Below are 17,792 nucleotides of genomic sequence, written 5' to 3'. Positions count from 1 at the left end.
AGACCTTTTCCAGAGAGCACCATCGCTACGTCATGACGGACGCAGCCCTGTATCATGAAGAGCTGCTCGACCTCGAGCAACAGGTCGAAGCACTTCCCCTCGACGTGCACGCACCACGCCAGCAGGCTACCGTCGGCGTTGGCAACAGCAGTAGCAGCGGCGCAGGTAGAAGAGGGGGTGGGAACGTCAACGCTTCCTCTGCGCGTGCGGCGACGTTCGCTAAAGCCCAAGACATTCTACGGCGGCTGAATCGACTCCTGCAGCAGCTCCGAGTGGAGATGCGCCTGCTGGACGGTGAGGAGCGCGGCGTGTACGAAGCACACGCAAGTGAGCATGCAAGGAAGATCGCGTCTCTGCGCGAGTGGGTGCAGCAGAGCAAAGAGCGTGCTGTCCAGAGCACCGCCGCCTCCATGGAGGTCGCTACAGCTGCGCCGTCGTCTCAAGGCCAACGCAGCACCAGCGTGCACTGGCCGCCGCGCGAGGGCGACAACGATGAAGCCGAAGGAGGGGACGGCCCGGTGATGCCGAACCGTGCGGAGGCTCGCCAGGCGGCGACGCGCATCAACGAGGTGCAGCACAGCACCCTGCAGTCTCTTGGGCGCTCGGAGAAGCTGCTGAACGAGACTGAGACGCTCGGAAACGAGGCAGCCACGACGCTGCGGGCGCAGACGGAGCAGATCAAGCAAACCACTGTCGAGCTGGACGAGATGCGCTCCGAGCTCGGGCGTGCGAGCACGGAGTTGAAGTGTTTTATGCGCCGCATGGCTCGTGACAGGTTGATCATCTGTTTTGTGATCGTCATTGTGGTGTGCATCATCATTACTGTGGTGTTGGCGGTGCTCAAGCACAAGTGGCGGTGAAGGAGGCGGAGGAGGATCAAGGGGAGAGGGGGGGGGAGGTGCACAACGAGCTGGTACGCATGTGTGCATGCCGATCTTCACTGGAAGGTTCTTGCTGCGCAGCTGTGCAGTGCCTCCGCGTGCTTCTCATGCATTTACTCTCATGCACTCGTTGCGGACTGTCTGCCGCCCACACCTCCTCAACGTCATCCGCATTTCTGTGTGTGTGCCGGGTGCGCGCACTTGTGTACGCGTGCGGCTGCTCGTCTCTATGCACCGTTTCCAGCAGAGCCGAAACTGGTCAAGGCTTCCACCACGCCGCTTTTGTTTCACGGAGGTGTGCACACGTCTCTCATTCGCTCTGATTGCTGCTGTCGTTGTGTAGGTGCGCGTGATGAGTGCCCTCTTCGAGCACACGCGCACGTATCCAAAGGAGAGGCCCCCACCCCCCACCCCCCACCTCGCACGCCCGCATGGTGTATGTGTATGTGTGTGGCGTGGCTCTGCAGGGCGGATGGTAAGGCGTGTATGCTGTCCTCATGTTCTCGTCATTATGCGGTATGTGGCGCGACTTTCCACGATGGGGAGTAAGTTGAACACCATCAAGCGGCGTCGCGCATCGTCGCTGAACGCGCAACGCAGCCTCTTTTCTTTGGCTCGGAATCGGGGAAGGTGATCCCTGCCCCTCATCCTCCATTCGCACATCATCATGCCACTTCACGTTCTGCCCCCCCCCTCGCTCCTCCACATCTGCGCGAGCACGTACGCACACGGCCGTCAGCTACTCGGCCGATCTGCGCAGGCACTGGCGCCAGGCAAAACAAACTAAGGCCGCATAGCACACCATTAAGAAAGCGACTGCAACAGTGCCGTCCTTCGTTTCCCACCCCATCTACCTGTGCGCGTCCGAGGAGGCGGCGAGAAGGTGCCGGTTGCGGGACGCTCCCGTTCGTTGTCACGGCGGCACCGGCACACGCTCGTTGGCTGTTGCATCCACCAGGGAGCGCGGGTGGGTGGCGGAGGCGGAGGCGGGGGCCTGCGGCGACGAACACTTCACATCTTTGCTACCTTTTCTCACCTTTTTTTTTGTGTTGTGGCTTAGACGCAAGCCCCGCCGCAGCGTACTTGACACTTTCTCCGCCCCAACCCGGTGCACGCACCCACACTTGCAATGGGCCAAGCCGCCTCCTACGCGGAGTCTTCGGTGCAGCGAGCCTTACTGCGCTTGAAGGAGGAGGAACAGGCAGACGAGGACGAGTTGCTCTGCGCCTGCGGCTATAGGCGAGCGTCGCTGGCGTCCAGCACTGAGGAATCGGCCGCAGTCGCTGCACGGTCATCGCGGGATGCAGAGCAGTCCGGGTCATCGCCATTGTCAGCAACTCGCTCAGCGGATGTGCAGCTTCCGCCGCCGCCCGAGTCCCTCGGGCCGCTGGTCTCGCTGACACCTGAGTACTACACGCTTGACGAGCTGCGCCACGTGCTTCAATACTTGCCAGATCCGCTATGGGTGAGCCTCTACCGCGTCTCGCTGCTGTACATGCTGGACAACGACCGCGATGGCCGCATCAACTCTACCGACATCAGCTTCTTTATGGACTGGGGCATCAAGACGGTGGGTCGCGATGTCCAGCCGGACCAGCTCGCAGAGGTACTGCAAACATATGCGGCGCTGCATTGCTGGCACTGCTGCCTTCACGTCGGCGAACGCATCGAGGCTATAAAAGCCGCAGCCGCAGCGCAGCCACAGCCTGGCCATGGCGGCAACACTGGCGCTGGCGGGGCGGTGCGCACACGTCGACATCACATTTTGTCGCCCAGCGCCGTCGGCCCTTTGCCACTGCATCAGCACCATGAGCAGCACCACAGCCAGAGCGTGCCCTCCTTCATGCTGTTTCACTTCCGCGAGGCCTTTCTAAACGCACCGGCTGGTGGGCCCGTGCCGCTTCCGGGCAAGATGGATATCACGGCCACGAAGTCTAGTGAGAGCACTGTGTCGCCGACGCAGAGCCCCCCGTCGCTTGCGTCGTCCCCGTCGGTGTTCAGTCAGTCCATCACGGATAACGTTCGCCACGCCGCGGCGGCGCACTTTGCGGAGTGGATGCTTCGGCTTGTGCAGCACCAGGAGCGGGACCGTCGGCACGAGCGGCAGCGCTTCGAGCGTCGCGTGCGCAGCATGGCAACCGCTTCCGACGTGAGGCTCGGTGCCACCGCCCGCCTGCGCCACTCGTCGTACGTAGCTCAACAGTCGCTGCGGCTACGCTTGTCGGCTACTTTGCTTCCCACTGAGGCCGCTAGCGCAGACCCGTCAGCCGACGGCGACGATTTGGTCGTGTCCGTGTCACGGAATAGCACACCAGGACAGCATCGATCAATGCCGTGTGCCACCCTGAGTGCAGATGCCGGTGCGGTGGCAGCGCTGTGGGATGTGGAAGACGGGGCTCCGGAGTTGGAGGTGGTGGCCCCGGCGCCGTCACCGCAGTTGGCCACATCGCTCCCCTTCAGCAAGAGTCCCACGGTGACGCCGAAGTCAAGGCCCCCCTATTCCCACAGCACGCCCGCCACGTCGCTGACTTGCGTAAAGACGCCGCCGCAGCCATCGTCGCCCTCAAGCAGCGTGACGCCGCTTAGCGTTCCGATCGCGTTAGGTGGCGGTAACGGCTCCCCTAAAGGCAATTCATCGCCGCTACTGTCTAGCGCGATCGGAACGCCCCCCACTTCAGCTGGTAGTCTTCCCGATGGCCGCAGGAGGACCGCTGTTGGTGGTGCGCTCATTACAAACACGTCACCGCTGCATCAACCTTCGCGGCAGCACCCGTCAGCGGTGGCGCTCACCACGCGGTGGAAGTCCCTCGGTGGACCTCCGTATGCTGCCTGCTTGAACACGGCCGTCTCGCCCGAAGACTTGGCTGCCGGCACGAGCGCCAGCGCGAACGGGGCCGGCGCCACCGAAGGGGACTTAAACGGCAGCGACTTCAGTAACGTCAACGGATGGGTCAGCGCCTCGTCAATAGCCTCGGCAACTGGTGCCGGCGGCGCTGCTGCTGCGGCTACAGCGCCGAGTGGTGGCTCCGCGGCGTCTTTATTAGCACATCAGGTGAGTGTGCTGCTGATGGATGCGGAGGTGTTCTACGCAGAGCTGGAGGCGAACGGGTGGTGCACGATCGGGGCGGTGGAGGAGGTGTATCTAGACTTTGCCGTTGAGGAGTCTTACTGCTTGCCCTTCTGGTCCTTCTGCCGCTTGCTCAACAAGGCGTCCGCGGACGAGGTGCAGGCGGCGCTGGAGCTGCCCACAGACCAGGCAGTGGCAGTGCTTACGAGCGCAGTTGCAGTGGAGGAGTACAGGCGAGCGGCAGCGGTTCGGCAGCTGCAGCGGCACGCCACGATGCAGCGCGATGGAGGGCACGGTAACGGCAACCACTGTTACAGCAGTTCCCGTGGTGATGGCTGGGCGCGCAACCTCCAGGTGATTCCGATGTTTGTGGTGTCCGAGTACACGTTTGTGGCGTTCGTCGCAGCGTTCATACACGCCTACTGGGCGATGCTGGAGAGCATGGGTGTCGACCCCGTGACCTAGTCGACCTCAGCGACCCCCCTCCCTCCCCCACCGGCGTGTTTCGCCTCGGGTGGCCTTCATGCACGCTGAAAGAAGTGCAACAAACTTCGAAGAAAGCTCGGACAGTCCGCAGAGAGGGCTAGATGCGAAGGGCTGGTGCAAGGTATAGTGGGCGCGCGAAGAGCAGCTCTTCATTGCCCGCACGCGTCGACGACACGCTCACGGTTACGTTTCCCCACCCCCGCCTCTATCTGCTGTCTGATATGCGCGAGGGTGTGCGTGTGCTATGCTGCCATTGCTTGTGTGAGCGTTTCCCCTGTTCATCTTGTTAAGTATTTCTTCACGGTGCCTGCGTGCCCCCTCTGCCCCTGCCCCCCTCCGCCGGTCCAAATCCATCACCCGGCACTGCCCTTCGAACGACTCTCTGCGTTAAAGCAGGCACGCGAGGAGGCAGAGATGGGAGAGAGGCGGGCCGCGTAACACCCACGCACCCGCTCACAAGCGGCGCATGCTTTCTTGCTGTTTCCTTTCTTCCTCTCAGGATGAGTCCACTCCTTTGCCAGGCAACGCGAGGTCCACCTCCGCCCTCGAGCCTCCCCGGCGCTGCCACAGGCCACCCGTCGCGTGGCGCGGCGCAGCCCTAGGCGCACGCCGGTGCAGCAGTGCGCCGGCTCAGCCATCTGAGAGCACGGCCTCGGCAGCGGACTCCACCCACACCCCACTCCGCAGGCAGCCTCACAGCCGCTCCCGTCATGCCGGCCACCGCCCCCGGTGCACCCCCCTCGCGGTGGCGCAGGCTCCCTCCACCAGTGGGCAGCGAGGGCCGGGTGACAGATGCCTTCGAGCCACGCCGGCACTCGGCTTGTCATGTCGGCGGCACAAGCGTGCTCGCGGTCGCTGGCCGCTCCGGCGCCGCGCCATCCACGACCTGACCGCCGACATCAGTCGCCGTGCATCGCTGTGGCCCCCTCCCTCCCCCCGCTCACCTCACCATCTCCGTCATAATGGGGCTCGCACACAGCAAGAAAAACCGAAAAGACGAGTCATTGATGCGTTCACCGCGCATACCACACTCAACTTGCGTGCTTGTGTGCATGTGTGGGCACGCTCTCACTGCGTGTGGTTGCTGGTGCGCATGACAGCGCGCGATGTTTGTTCATGCTGTTCTCCATTAAAAAAAAAACGGGCATGGGACTTCAGCTCTCCCCCCTTCCCCCTCTCTGAACTTGCCGCACCGGCGTTTTCGTGCGATATCCGAGCGAGCGGTGGCTGTCGCGGATGAGCACTGCACACGCACTCGCCGCCGAGAGCTGCCACAGCAGAACAACCCTAAAAAGCTTGTACGAGGAAGGAAAGAAAACACGAATGCCCGCCATCAAGTGGTCTTCGCCGGTGGTGCGGAATGAGCTCATGTCCCTGACGAGGCTGCCGGCGGAGATGCAGCGGGCGGCGGCGGCGGCTGTCGCGGCGCACAAGAACGCGTATTCCCCTTACTCGAACTTTTCCGTTGGCGCCGCCCTTCTCCACGACGACGGCAGCGTCACGGCCGGGTGCAATTACGAGAACTGCACGCTGCAATCATGCTGTGCCGAGCGCTGCGCCATTGTGCGAGCCAACATGGAGGGTCACCGGCGCGCGAACGCTGTGGCTGTGTACGGCCGCAGCTACGGCGCCGCCACCCCGACAAACCCCCCTCCGGCCGACGCTCTTTGCCCCCCGTGCGGCCTGTGCCGACAGCTACTGGTCGAGGTGGCCGACCTCTCCCAGAACTTTGAGGAGTTCATGGTGGTTCTCGTCGCGTTTGATGCACAGCGAGCTAAGGTAGTACGGCTGGCAGATCTCGTGCCGGCGAAGTTTGGCCCGGCTGACATGGGCATGGACGTAACGCGGCTGGGCTGCCACCCCTCTGCATAGCTGCGGTGGAGGACTCCTGAGGGCGAAGGAGGTGGCGCCGCCCCTTAGCCACCACAGAGCCTCTGGGCGTTGGCTCAGCAGCGGCTCGCCCTATTTTCTTGATGGCTCATCCGCGCCAGCGCGTGCTCCTGCAGTTTGTCCTCCCCCCCACCACACACACACACACACACACCCACGTGTGAGAGCCGGAGAAGGAGCGACGCTCACAGGAAGGCAAAGAAGAAGCAACTGCTGCCACACAACAGGATGGATAGTAGATATAGAGAGGTGGAAAAAGTAAGGGCAAGGCAGGCGCCGCTACATATTTGTTCAGAAGCGCCCCGCACGCGCTCCCTCTCGCCGGTTCCCTCGAGCAGGTTCTTCGCCCTCGCCTAGTCCCCTCTTATGCACACGGACTTGAGGAGTGATCCGGTCGCCCTTTTATTTCAATGTCAACGTCGTGCGCACGCCAGTGCCTTCACGGAGGGCCTGGCGAGAGGAGGGAGGGGGAACGCGATCCCAACTCTTGCGCCTGCCTGATCTCTTTCCTCCACAGAGGTTGTTGTCCAGCTGAGGATGCCTTTCCATCTTTCTCGCCTTTTCGTCCGTCTTGTCTCTCAACGTTTTGCGTTCGGTTTCCGTTGCATCCGTCACAGCTGGCTTTTGCACGCACGCGTGCGCCGACGAAGCTGTGCAGCGTACGCTCACCGCCCGCCAGCGCGCAGAAAAAAAACGAAGAGCGAAGGGGAAGCGTTCCGCAGGCACTCACAAGGGCACCGAGCTACTGCGGCCACTGCACCTTCCCGCGCGAAGCGAGTCATGAGCGAGCCGAGGCAGCCAGAGGCGGCCCCTGCAATGCCAGTGGCGTCTGAGCACACCACCACCTGTGGTGTCGCGACGTCGTTGCTGGAGAAACCGGCGCTGGTGGCGATACCCGCCCCGGAACCTACCGCTCGCCCGCCCATCACGACAGAGAAGGGCGTCTGCCCAGTGAAGGCGGAGTACCTGCGTCCAGCCCCGGCGCGCGTCAGCCTCGATGCGGAGGGCCGTACGCGCGGCATGAACAAGGGCGCCGCGCGAGAGCACTCAGAGTTTGTGCAGGGCACGCAGCGCCCCGCGTGGGAGGGAGAACAAAATTTCTTTCTTGGGCCGACGCTGCAGCGGATCAAGAGGGCCGTTCGTGAAGCGAAGCAGCGGCAGCCCAAGCAGCAGCAGCAGGGGCGAGAGCAGCAACAGAGCCCTGACAGCAAGGAAGGCGCTGCCTCCGCTGACGCCATCACGACGGAGACATCCGAGAAGACAACAGCAGCGACAGCAGCCGAGGCGAGTGAGCCCCTCCCGGTAATTGGGCAGAAGCGTGAGCGCAGTGCCTCGGCCGAGGAGGCACCCATAACAGAAGCACCGACACCTGACGCGACCACGAAATTGAGCAGCGATGAGCCGACGGCTCGCCCCACACAGACGGAGGAGAGCCTTCGCGAGGTGATTGCGCGCCAGTCAAGCTTGCGCGGTCTATTCTCCGAGAAGCTGGTACTGGCGCCACTGACCACGGTCGGAAATCTGCCCTTCCGTCGCATCTGCAAGTCGTTCGGTGCGGACGTCACGCTGAGCGAGATGGCTGTGGTCTTCAACCTGAATCGGCTGCAGAAGAGCGAGTGGTCGCTGCTGCGCCGGCACGAGAGTGAGGACATCTTTGGCATCCAGCTGGCCGTCTCTCGCCCGCAGGAGGCGGCGACCTTTGCGCAGGCTCTGGAGGCGTCCGGCTTCTCATACGACTTCCTCGACATCAATTGCGGCTGCCCGGTGGAGAAGATTGTGAAGTCCGGCTGCGGCTGCGGGCTTTGGAAGCGCACAGGGCGGCTGCGCGATGTCGTGGAGAGCCTGGCGATTCACCAGAGCCGCCCTGTGGCAATTAAGTGTCGCATTGGCCTCGACGAGGACACACCGACGCTGCATCAGCAAATCCACCGGTACTCGACGTGGGGGGCCGCAGCGGTGACGGTACATGGCCGCTCGCGCAAGCAGCGCTACACCAAGTTCGCCAACTGGGACTACGTGGACCAGTGCGCGCAGCTCACCTCGCTGCCTGTGATTGGCAACGGCGACATCATGTCCCTGGAGGACGTACTCGAACACCGGGAGCGGCAGCCGCACATTACCTCACACATGATCGGCCGCGGCGCCCTCATCAAGCCGTGGCTGTTTGAAGAGATCAAGAGCGGCCAGGTGAAGGACATCAGCAGCTCCGAGCGGCTGGACATGTTGAAGGAATTCTGCGCATGCGGAATGGCCCACTGGGGGGCGGATGAGCGCGGTGTCATGACAACACGGCGCTTCCTGTGCGAATGGCTGTCGTTTCTTCATCGCTATGTACCAGTTGGGCTGCTGGAGCGGCTGCCCCAGCGCATCAACGAGCGTCCGCCGTTCTACGAAGGCCGCGATGAGTTGGAGACGCTCATGTCCAGTGATAGCGTTAAGGACTGGATGCGCATAAGTGAGCTGCTGCTTGGGCCTGTCGAGAAGCAGTTCCGCTTCACTCCGAAGCACAAGAGCAACAGCTACACAAATGCGACGGAATTGGACGGCAGCATTGATGTAGAAGGCTAAAGTTAATCGCGCGTGTCGCCCTCCCCGCCATCAGTGTGCTGTTTGCCTGCTCACAAAACTGTGGCGTTGCGTGGCGCTATGACCGTGGCAACCCCCTAACAAACCCTCCGGCAGAAACGAACACTACATGCTATAGGGGGTGATGGCCCCCCACCGCCTGCCCGTCCCGTGCTGTCTTGCAGGGGCGCCGCCTTTTCTTTGCGGCGCTTCCCTTTGGGCTGCTTCCCCTCCCTGCTCCCGGGATCACCGTCTGTCTTCCCTCCCCCGTCCCTTTTCCTACTTCCCCTGCCGCGCCGGGGTTCGCGTCTCGGCGCCCTTTCAGGGCGGCGCGGGGGCTTGCCCTTCCCGTTGGGGGTGGCCTGGCCCCACCCGCCTTCCTCCCTGGTGGAGGGGGGGCTGGCGGTTTGCGGGTTGGGGGGGGGGGGCGGGCGCCGGCGCCCTTTGGGGTTTTTGCGCCGCCCGCGTGGGCCGGGGGGTTTGCCCGCCCGCCGCGGGTTTGGCGCCCCCCCCCCCCCCCCGCCCGAGGCGCCCGACTTTTGGCGGAATGGGCGATGACAGCCGAGAGGTGCACAGATTTGCCGGCACCCGCTTCCAACATTCAGCGCAGAATAGCCGCAATCTGTCAAGGGGTAGCGCTCGCTTTTACCCCCTCGATTAGCTCACTGTCTGAACGATCACTTCTCATGACGCGCTAAGTCGACAGCAAAGCCTTTGACCTCTGTCGCTGCACTTGCCCGTCAGGGGACCAGGAAGTTCGATTCTGGCTGCCTTTCGCAGCTCTGATAGCACACTGCACTCACTTCTGCACACCTTTCTTTTCTCTCTGTACCTGCCTTCTTTGGTTTCTACTTTGTTGTTTCTTCCCTGTCGAAGTACTCAGCTGCCCTTTCGCACATCGACATACCTCCTGCAGCAGCGCCTTTTTTCCTCTAGCCAAGTTCTCCCGCTGCCATGGACTCGGAGGAAAGCAACGTTTTCACAGACCTAAACCTGGCCTATGAAGTGGTATCTGCCAGGCACACGGAGCTCTGCAGATGTGAGAGAATACCGTGCGAGGAAAGCGCCTGCAGTGCAGAGCTACAGAGGTGTGCAAACGACAGCGTCACAACTGACACAACGATAAAAAGGCTGGAGGGCGAGCTGATCGAAACCAAGAAAATGCTATGGGCAGCCGAGGATATTATTATTGATGAACGCATACTTGCGGCAAAACTAGAGCGGTCACACCTGCCGCCTGAACCCAGTCTCCTGCTTTCCCTTTCACTTTTTTTCAACTTTTGTGCTGTCGCTGGAGTCTGCTGTCTACTCCTGCGGCGCATTTCACACCGACTAGATTGAATCGCTCTTCTGCACTTCCGCGTCTTGCTTCCTGTTGCTGCGAAACAGTGTTTATTTGGGAAGCCATGCCCTTGATCGGCTTGCATGTCGCCTTGCAGTTCCCCGCGACTACGACTGATGCGAACGGCAAGCAGTGGCGCTGCCATCAAAAAACGTGAAAATAGTAGAACATTGCACTTGGCCTTGCTTAGACTGCATTGAACTCTTCATAGCACATTTCCATCTTTTGCCTTTTTGTACCACTTCTATTCCCTAAACCTTCGACGTCTCAGGTGCGCTCACGTGCTCAGGGAAGAAAACAAATCCTTCGTGACAGCTTGGCTTTCCATGTGCATCTGCACCGCAAGCTGCGTGATGATAGCGGCTTGTCTGCCCTTTTTTCACTGGCTTGTGACTTGCTCTGGGGCACAACTATGTGAGCAGAGGAGCCAAGCGTGCAGCTTTCTGCAGGACAGACTATCCGTAGTATGCTTCGAGCCCCTTCAACGCCACAGTTAACAGTGGCTCTTCCTAGCCTTTCCTGCACCTTTCTCGTCCTTGTCCTTTGCTCGCATCTTCTGCCTTTCCCTTTTAGAGACCCTCCCCTACGACACCCTCCAGCAAGCCCCACTCAAATTCAAACACAGCCCAATTTCCCTTTTAAGGGTTTCTCGTTCGCTATACACAGAGAGAAATATCAGCGTGTGGAGCCAAAACGCGACAAAAACATGCCTCGTACCATCAAGTGCATCCTCTGCGCCGTAGCGCTTGTTGCTGCTTTTGCGGCAGCACTGGCGATTACGATGACAGTCAGGGAGAGGGTGCCAAACGGCCTCTACTGCGGCAACTACGCGAGTGGCCTTGTGGTGGGCAATTTGACTGTAACGTACGCAACACATTTGTTCGATTTGGCCTTGAGGGGACTGGGCATGAACCTTAAGTGCAAGAATGAGGTGTTCACGTACGATCCCAAATCGCACATGTTGACGGCGGTTTCTGCCAAAGACCCTTCTGACTGCATTGGCTCAGTCATCGCGGCAAGCGGCTTGAATTTGAGTGTCATCTATAAACCTACCGCTGACCTCATCACTCTCGATTTTGGCATTGCGAAGATCGACTGCAAGAAGTGCTCCGCCTAGTCTTACGCCCAGTCTGCTTTATGATGCTTGCTTTCCTTTATTCTAGAATATGCTTCTTTTTTTTTCTCGCCGTTTCTTCTCGCACTGATTAACCAAGGAAACCCTTTTTTCCCAACAAGTGAATGAGTGAACGATGCTTATTTCTTTATACTTGCTTGTTGTTGCTGGTGAGGCTGAAACAGAAAGAAACGAGCGCCAAGTTCTCTGTAATGAGGAATGGAAAGCGGCCCTGCCAACCACCACGTAAGCGGCTGATTTTTGTGCAGAGGAACTGGCACCGGCTGACGAAAGGGTCATGCATACTTTTTGTTGAACCTTTCGCTTAAAGATCCATTCACCAGCTGGGCCACTTCTCAAAGAGAAAAGAATGGTACTGATTACTCGTGGATGATGCACATGGAGAATGCGATGCCTTGAACACATGCTGCCTTCTCTGCTTTCCCTTGCCACCCTCACCTCGATGCGTCGCTGCCGGCCGCGGAAAACGCGTAACCAAAGTGATAGGGCTTGCAGAGCTTTGTGCTCTGCAACTCCTTTACTAACTCAAACCCTTTTGATGGAATGCTTTCTCCTCTGCTGGGAGGTCGTGGCTGTGCGTTCCTATCGTTCGTGACGTGAAATCAATCTACTGCACAGGTAAATCGTCCAGTATTCCTCGCCCTTCCGCGTACTCGTTTTGCCACTCCGGCGCACTTCTCAACCTTCTGCTAAGGCCATCAAATCACGAGACGAACACCTCCGTCTGTGTTTTTTTGCGCTGGTGGTGGCCAGCAGCGTTTTGCTTTTATTTTTTCTGGAGATCTTGGTCGCATTCGTTTTGCGACAATGGATCGATGCCCTTGGCGTCGAAGATCAACGCGAACCGTGAACTCAAGCGCATAGCTGCCGAGAATCGCCACTTGTATGCTCGACTGCTGAGTAATATTGAAGCACAGAGCTCATCGCGGCGTGTTGCTGCTCCTTGCTCCGGCCTTTATGTCAGCCGCACGCCACCGAATCGGAAGTACCTTTTCACCGGCAAAGGTGAAGAACACAACCCTCTGTACCAGACGTCCGTTTGCATTCCGCTCCATCACCGATGCCGTTTGACGGTGGCCGAGGCGAGCGCTGCATCAAGGGAAGAGGCGGAGCTTGGCGCGATTATCGATGCGCTGGCTGTTGCTCCCTCATCTACGGAGTGGGCAAGGATCATGCGGGTGCTCGATTCCGATCTATTCGTCTCGTTTGCAGCACTTTTGACAAACCTGAACGCCTACGCACTCGTGCGAGTGGTGCGTGCGCAGCCTGCGCGAGCTGGTCCCGCTACTTTGCGCGCGCCATTTGCATTGGAAACTCGACCGCAGTTCCGTGCCACAGTGGCCGCGGAGCTGGCGTCCATCGATGATGCTGAAGTTGTCTCAAGAAATCAGAGCGATAAAATTGCTGACGGTAATGTGCCGCTGACGAGGGGTAGTGCTGTTGGCCCCCAAGCTCAAACTCTTGAGAGCCGGCAGCACGCGCGTCATTATGATGTTGGTGTAACAGGCGACTGGGCACCGAGCGCACGTGACGCAATAAAGCTGGCTCTTTTCAAGTCTCTCGATGTCTTGCAAGATCATGCGGTGGATGAGTGGCGTGAAGCCGGTCGAGAAGGTGCGTTGCTGTTGAATGAGCTGGCACGCGGGGGCTGCTGCACGAGTGAAATGGACGTTTGCGTTCTAAATTCGGCTTTGCGGTGCGGAAGCGTCTCCCAGAATCCGTCATGCACTGCTGTTACTGAAGACGTGGCCTTGCGTTTTCGGTGCGTTGCAGGTTCTGACAGCATTAGCGTCACTACGACGTCTGTGGAGCGCGCGCCCAAGGAAAGCCATATTAGGCCCAGTTGTGCACCACTAGGGAGTGTTAAAGAGAGCGGCTTCGCGGCTGCGAGCTCAGCTCCTTCAGGAGAAGCCGCTGGTCTGGTGGTGTCCGACGAAATCTGTTTGCCCTTTCCGATTTCAGCGGTCACGATCCGGCGCCCTTTTGTCGATGAAGACGCTTGCAGAAGCAGACCGACACTCAAGGAGCTGCGATGGCCGCGCCAATGCATGACTGGTGCTGCTCTGCTGCTTTTGGCGGCCGCCAAAGCATCGCTGTACCGCAGTGCGACGCCCACGTGCAGTGCCTTGATGTTGGACTCCAACGCTGCCCTTGAAGGTGTGTCAGCTGTCTCAGTGTGCTGCAAATCACCAGTCGTGTCGGCGTTTGAGTGGCCCCGCGCACCGTTCTTTTCCACCTTTTGTAACTCTACGGCGCTGCAGCGGGGGCTCTTCTCACATGGTGAGCCATGGGGCGTAGAATCGAATACTGCGCAAGATACCACTGGTTCACCAGCACAAAATCAGTGGCACTGCCCCGACGTGGTCGCGATGATCGCTTCTATGCGTGCAGCTCTTCATCTTCCCTTGCGAAGCTATCCAAAAATCACGTTCGAGCAAACAGCGTTGCATGATCCGGCGCGCCGTATGCAGGAGCTTGCTCAGGGCCTGTACGGAGATGTGGACGTTTTGACAAGGGTGCATGTATGGTGGGAGACCCCTCGCGACTGCTTCGTAGCATGCGCCGTGAGTGACCCTGCGCTGCACCACCGAAATGCGATTCAGTCTGGTTCCGAGGCATCATCCCGTGCATGGCTCTCGTGCGCAGATACCGGTTACCCTCGCGGTCCCCTTCTCCTCTTGGTTGCTGCTGTCTGCTCCTTGTACGACCAGATTGTTAGCCGTGTCGCCACTGCGGCTGCAGAGTGCTATCCAATGGTCCCTGTAAAGAATTCCTTTGCGCGAGGCGGGCTGGACTTCCTCCTTTTTTCGTGGTTTGAGGCGTCGCCGCAGGTGCGCTGCTTCACCATCGGCTCCACTCCACCAAGCTATGCGCAGCAGCCGAGGTCCGAGGCGACCTCGCTCCTCAACGGGTCGACGCACCACGAGCTTGGCCCTTCAATGACGCGTGCGATGCTCTTCTACGACGTACTGGGGCAACGCGTGCTGTTTGCGGAAACGCACGCCACCAACGCAGAGGACGCTGTGGCACGCATGAATTTTCTCTCGGTGGAGCAGAATATTCCTAGCCAAGACTTGTACGCGCCACCCTCTACGGTGGCGCAGCGGCCATTTCGGTCGGTGCCACGGCAGCGCCGGTGGCAGCGCTCCCGTCAGCTGCTGGAGCGCTCCTTGCAGCGGAGCATCGATGCCGCCGACGGCACAGGGGCTGACCACTTAGCGAGGTCTAGCCAATGCGCAGGACATCAGACGCACAACCGGATGCTGGTGGCCGCAGCTGTGCGCGCGTGCATCGGGGCTTGCGCGTCAGAGGCAGGCGCGTTATGGACAGTGCTGCAGGTTGTTGCGAAAGTCACCGCAACGCGTGCGGGTGCTGCCTCGGAGAGCAGCGGCATCAACGGTGAAGGGGGTGTACGTGCCCGCCAGCTTCTGTCTGCGCGCCTCTTGGAAGACTCTAGTCCAACTGCTGAGCCGTTTGCAGGACAGGCGGGCAGTGAAGAAGATCGAGGGTGGTGGACTGGCGGCCACGATGTCGCGTGGAACTGCCGACCTCTAGGCAAAGAGGCAGCCCCACCTCGTGCAGGTGTGATGGAGGCGCAACTGTGCATGGGAACTTCGCTCGGCGCTGCTGCCACGACCGACGGGAAGCCGGCAGCGGCGGCGAGTGTGGAAGTCCTTATCTTGCGGTGCCGCGTAGACGCGATGCGAGGCGCGAGCGAGGTGGCCGCGGCTGAGTGGTTGTGCGAGAAACGCGTGACTGAGTCCCTCTCACTTTGCCGCTTGGGCACCGTCACCTTAACGACTGCACAGGCGGTCTCAGGCATCTTTCCTGCTCTGGCGTTGCTGTGTCGCCGGGCACTCGAGTACATCTATTCAGAAGCCCGCTACGCACCGCTAGTGTCGATCCTCCCACCCATGAGCGACGTTCTTGCGTGGTGCGCAGCAGCGGCACCAATGTTTGCCGGTACAGGTGGCGGCTACCTTCCATACGAGGCGCGCTTCTACGCGGCCCCAAAGCTGCTCGGTGAGCTGCTGCAAGGTGCTGCGGGGAAGTACAGGTGCAGCTACAACATTCCGTCCCCGCGTGGCCGTGTAAAGAGTGCCGCATCTGGTGCTGACCGGGGCGAGGGCTGCGCAGAGGTGGAGAGAGAGAGAGGAGAGGCAGCGCAGCCGTCGACGATCTTCTACACCTCAAAGCCCATTCACGTCGATACGGCGGCCAACGGGGACGCAACACGGCAGCAGCATGGTAGTCGCCTCGCCAAACCACCTGCCGTGGCATGCACGCTTTACCTTGAGAGCCTGCTGGGGAATGGGGCGTCTCAATCAGCGGCTGCTGTCTCGCCGACGTGCCCTTCTCCGGTGGCGATTCCGTTTATTCTAGGACATGGCGTGGGCCGGACGAAGCGGGAGGCATGGCGATCAGCTGCTTGGCAGGCAGTGCGCCTCCAGTTTCCTGCGGTGTTGGCACAGCTGGAGGCGTACCGCGACGTGTCGGAGTTGCTGCAGCGGCCAGCGCAGCTGAACCAGCTTGTGCGCAGCAGCGGGCTGGATCGGAACAGCGTCTGGGGTGGAGTTGCTCCTGTCGTTTACAAGCTGAACTTTGACTGCTCGGTGCTCTTCCCTTCCTCCGTAAGAAATGCAGCGACAGAGGTGGCCGCTTCTGCGTCAGTTCAGGCAGTGCGCCAGTCGCAGTGCGGGGTGACAGCCGTAAGGACAGACGGCTCCAAGCTGTGCGTCGTCCCCGGCTGCAGAGCCACTGCTGCCTCTTCAGGGGAGGCCTACACAGCCGCCGTCGCTGTCGTTCTCCGTGCGGTGCGTGGCGCTGCGCAGGAGGCTGCAGCGCACATGACAAGTGCCACCATGGGGACAACAGCGAGTCGAACGGGATGGGCGGCTATGCCGCCCTCGTCTCCCGGCTCTGTTAGCGGTGCGGCCCGCAGCCCGGACTCCTGCCCCTACGCGGCGTGGCGTGACACGACGCACTATGGGAAGAGCATATGGCACGCCTACGCGGGGGCGCTGAGCGCTTACCTCGACAGTGATGTGGTGGTTCATCCCGTCGCCGCAGAGGATATCAGCGTCGACGAGTTGGGCTCGCTGTCGCGTGGGGCGGGAAGCGGGAGGAGGCTCAGCCGTCGGGTGGTGCTGTCAAAGGTGCAGGTGCGCATGCGCGACGGGCTTATTGGAGCAGCTACCGCGGCTGGTAACGTTTCCCTCGGTTTCACCGACCAGCAATCTCGGGCATCTCGCAGGATCACCTCCTTTGGAGCATTCTCTGTTGCTACAGGTTGCGGTGCCATCGACGCCAATGTCGGTGACGGTGCGGACGACATCCTGTTTGAATGCACGGCTGCTTCTCTCTTTACTCGTCGCTGGCTGCCGCTTGACACTGCGGCGAACGGCACGCGTGTCGGCGCGGTCGCTGCAGCGGCACCACTACCCCGTGAGAATCCTTCCCGCCTTCTGCAGGAGATCACCCGGTGGCTCAGTGACATAACACAAGAGTGTGGGCTGCCGCTCGCGGTGCGTGAGGAGCTGCGAGGACTCTTGTGTGCCCGCGCCTGTGACTTGGCGCGCATTCAAGACAGCTATCGATCGACGCCTGCGGAACGGGTGGAGGCGTTGCTGATGCGGTGGGTGGGGCGCCGCGCACAGGTGCGCATTCGCCGCATAAACTCCAGTGTGGTCGCGTATCCGTCTTTGGCGAATCAGATGGTGTGGGTGGCGGAGGCTTTAGTAGAGATTCAAGCGGAGCGCCGGCGTTCAGGCTCGCCATCTTCTTCGCATGCTGGCTTACCTCTGGATGGCAACGTTCTACAACTGCTAGATCAAGACGGTGAACTCAAGTCATGTGCAGGTACAAGGGAACATCTTGATCGTCCTTGGGTGGCGGCGCGCGCTGTCGGCGTCACGAGCAACGAGGCCGCCTGGCAGCTATATCGACACGTTTGCGATGCACTCCGCGATGTGGTGGCAACGGAGCCGTCCCCACGATCCGTGGAGAAGCGGTGGCGGCAATGAGAGAGAGCAGAGGCGTTGCACTACGATCGGTGTCGCGTGAACTTGCCGTTGGTGCTTCAGCGTGAGTGAGGAGCACTGCGTCTTACCCTTGCCTTTCACCAAGCGCGCTTCGTTCGCGCGCCGTTGTGAGTTGCACCGGCCTGCACTGGAGGACGAGGCATCAAGAATGGAGACCGAAAACAAGCACATCCGCACATCACAGAGCACACCTATACCTGCCGCTCGGTACTGCAAGGCTCTGAACGGGTACACCTCGCGCGGCTCTAAGTCGGCGAGGCTGCACTCGCTAACGGGAGCCGCTCTGAAGACGACGCAAATCTTGCACTGTGCTTCGTCGTGGCAACTGCCTACAGAGGTAGGAGGAGGAGGGGGGACAATGGTTTCTCTCGTGTCCGACTTCCAT

General features: G+C 60.6%; 6 protein-coding genes across 6 annotated transcripts; all 6 read left to right on the top strand.

The window, feature by feature from the left end:
- Positions 1 to 32: 32 nt before the first annotated feature.
- Positions 33 to 860, top strand: LINJ_17_0430 (putative Qa-SNARE protein; the record flags this gene model as incomplete). The annotated part of the gene is made up of 1 exon (XM_001464659.1): positions 33 to 860. One exon carries the CDS (start codon positions 33 to 35, stop codon positions 858 to 860), a length of 828 nt encoding a protein of 275 aa, XP_001464696.1.
- Positions 861 to 2,010: 1,150 nt separating this feature from the next.
- On the top strand, positions 2,011 to 4,413 carry LINJ_17_0420 (hypothetical protein, unknown function; the record flags this gene model as incomplete). The annotated part of the gene is made up of 1 exon (XM_001464658.1): positions 2,011 to 4,413. The coding sequence occupies one exon, from the start codon at positions 2,011 to 2,013 to the stop codon at positions 4,411 to 4,413; it is 2,403 nt and encodes an 800-aa protein (XP_001464695.1).
- Positions 4,414 to 5,757: 1,344 nt separating this feature from the next.
- On the top strand, positions 5,758 to 6,306 carry LINJ_17_0410 (cytidine deaminase-like protein; the record flags this gene model as incomplete). Its single annotated transcript, XM_001464657.1, has 1 exon — positions 5,758 to 6,306. One exon carries the CDS (start codon positions 5,758 to 5,760, stop codon positions 6,304 to 6,306), a length of 549 nt encoding a protein of 182 aa, XP_001464694.1.
- A 798-nt stretch (positions 6,307 to 7,104) lies between these two features.
- LINJ_17_0400 (conserved hypothetical protein) lies at positions 7,105 to 8,892 on the top strand (the record flags this gene model as incomplete). Its single annotated transcript, XM_001464656.1, has 1 exon — positions 7,105 to 8,892. The coding sequence occupies one exon, from the start codon at positions 7,105 to 7,107 to the stop codon at positions 8,890 to 8,892; it is 1,788 nt and encodes a 595-aa protein (XP_001464693.1).
- A 2,045-nt stretch (positions 8,893 to 10,937) lies between these two features.
- Positions 10,938 to 11,348, top strand: LINJ_17_0390 (conserved hypothetical protein; the record flags this gene model as incomplete). The annotated part of the gene is made up of 1 exon (XM_001464655.1): positions 10,938 to 11,348. One exon carries the CDS (start codon positions 10,938 to 10,940, stop codon positions 11,346 to 11,348), a length of 411 nt encoding a protein of 136 aa, XP_001464692.1.
- An 833-nt stretch (positions 11,349 to 12,181) lies between these two features.
- On the top strand, positions 12,182 to 17,389 carry LINJ_17_0380 (conserved hypothetical protein; the record flags this gene model as incomplete). The annotated part of the gene is made up of 1 exon (XM_001464654.1): positions 12,182 to 17,389. The coding sequence occupies one exon, from the start codon at positions 12,182 to 12,184 to the stop codon at positions 17,387 to 17,389; it is 5,208 nt and encodes a 1,735-aa protein (XP_001464691.1).
- Positions 17,390 to 17,792: the final 403 nt, after the last annotated feature.

The sequence above is a fragment of the Leishmania infantum genome, chromosome 17 (assembly GCF_000002875.2).
Source record: "Leishmania infantum JPCM5 genome chromosome 17".
In the NCBI taxonomy this organism is placed as follows: domain Eukaryota; phylum Euglenozoa; class Kinetoplastea; order Trypanosomatida; family Trypanosomatidae; genus Leishmania; species Leishmania infantum.
This window is presented reverse-complemented; position numbering and strand designations above follow the sequence as displayed.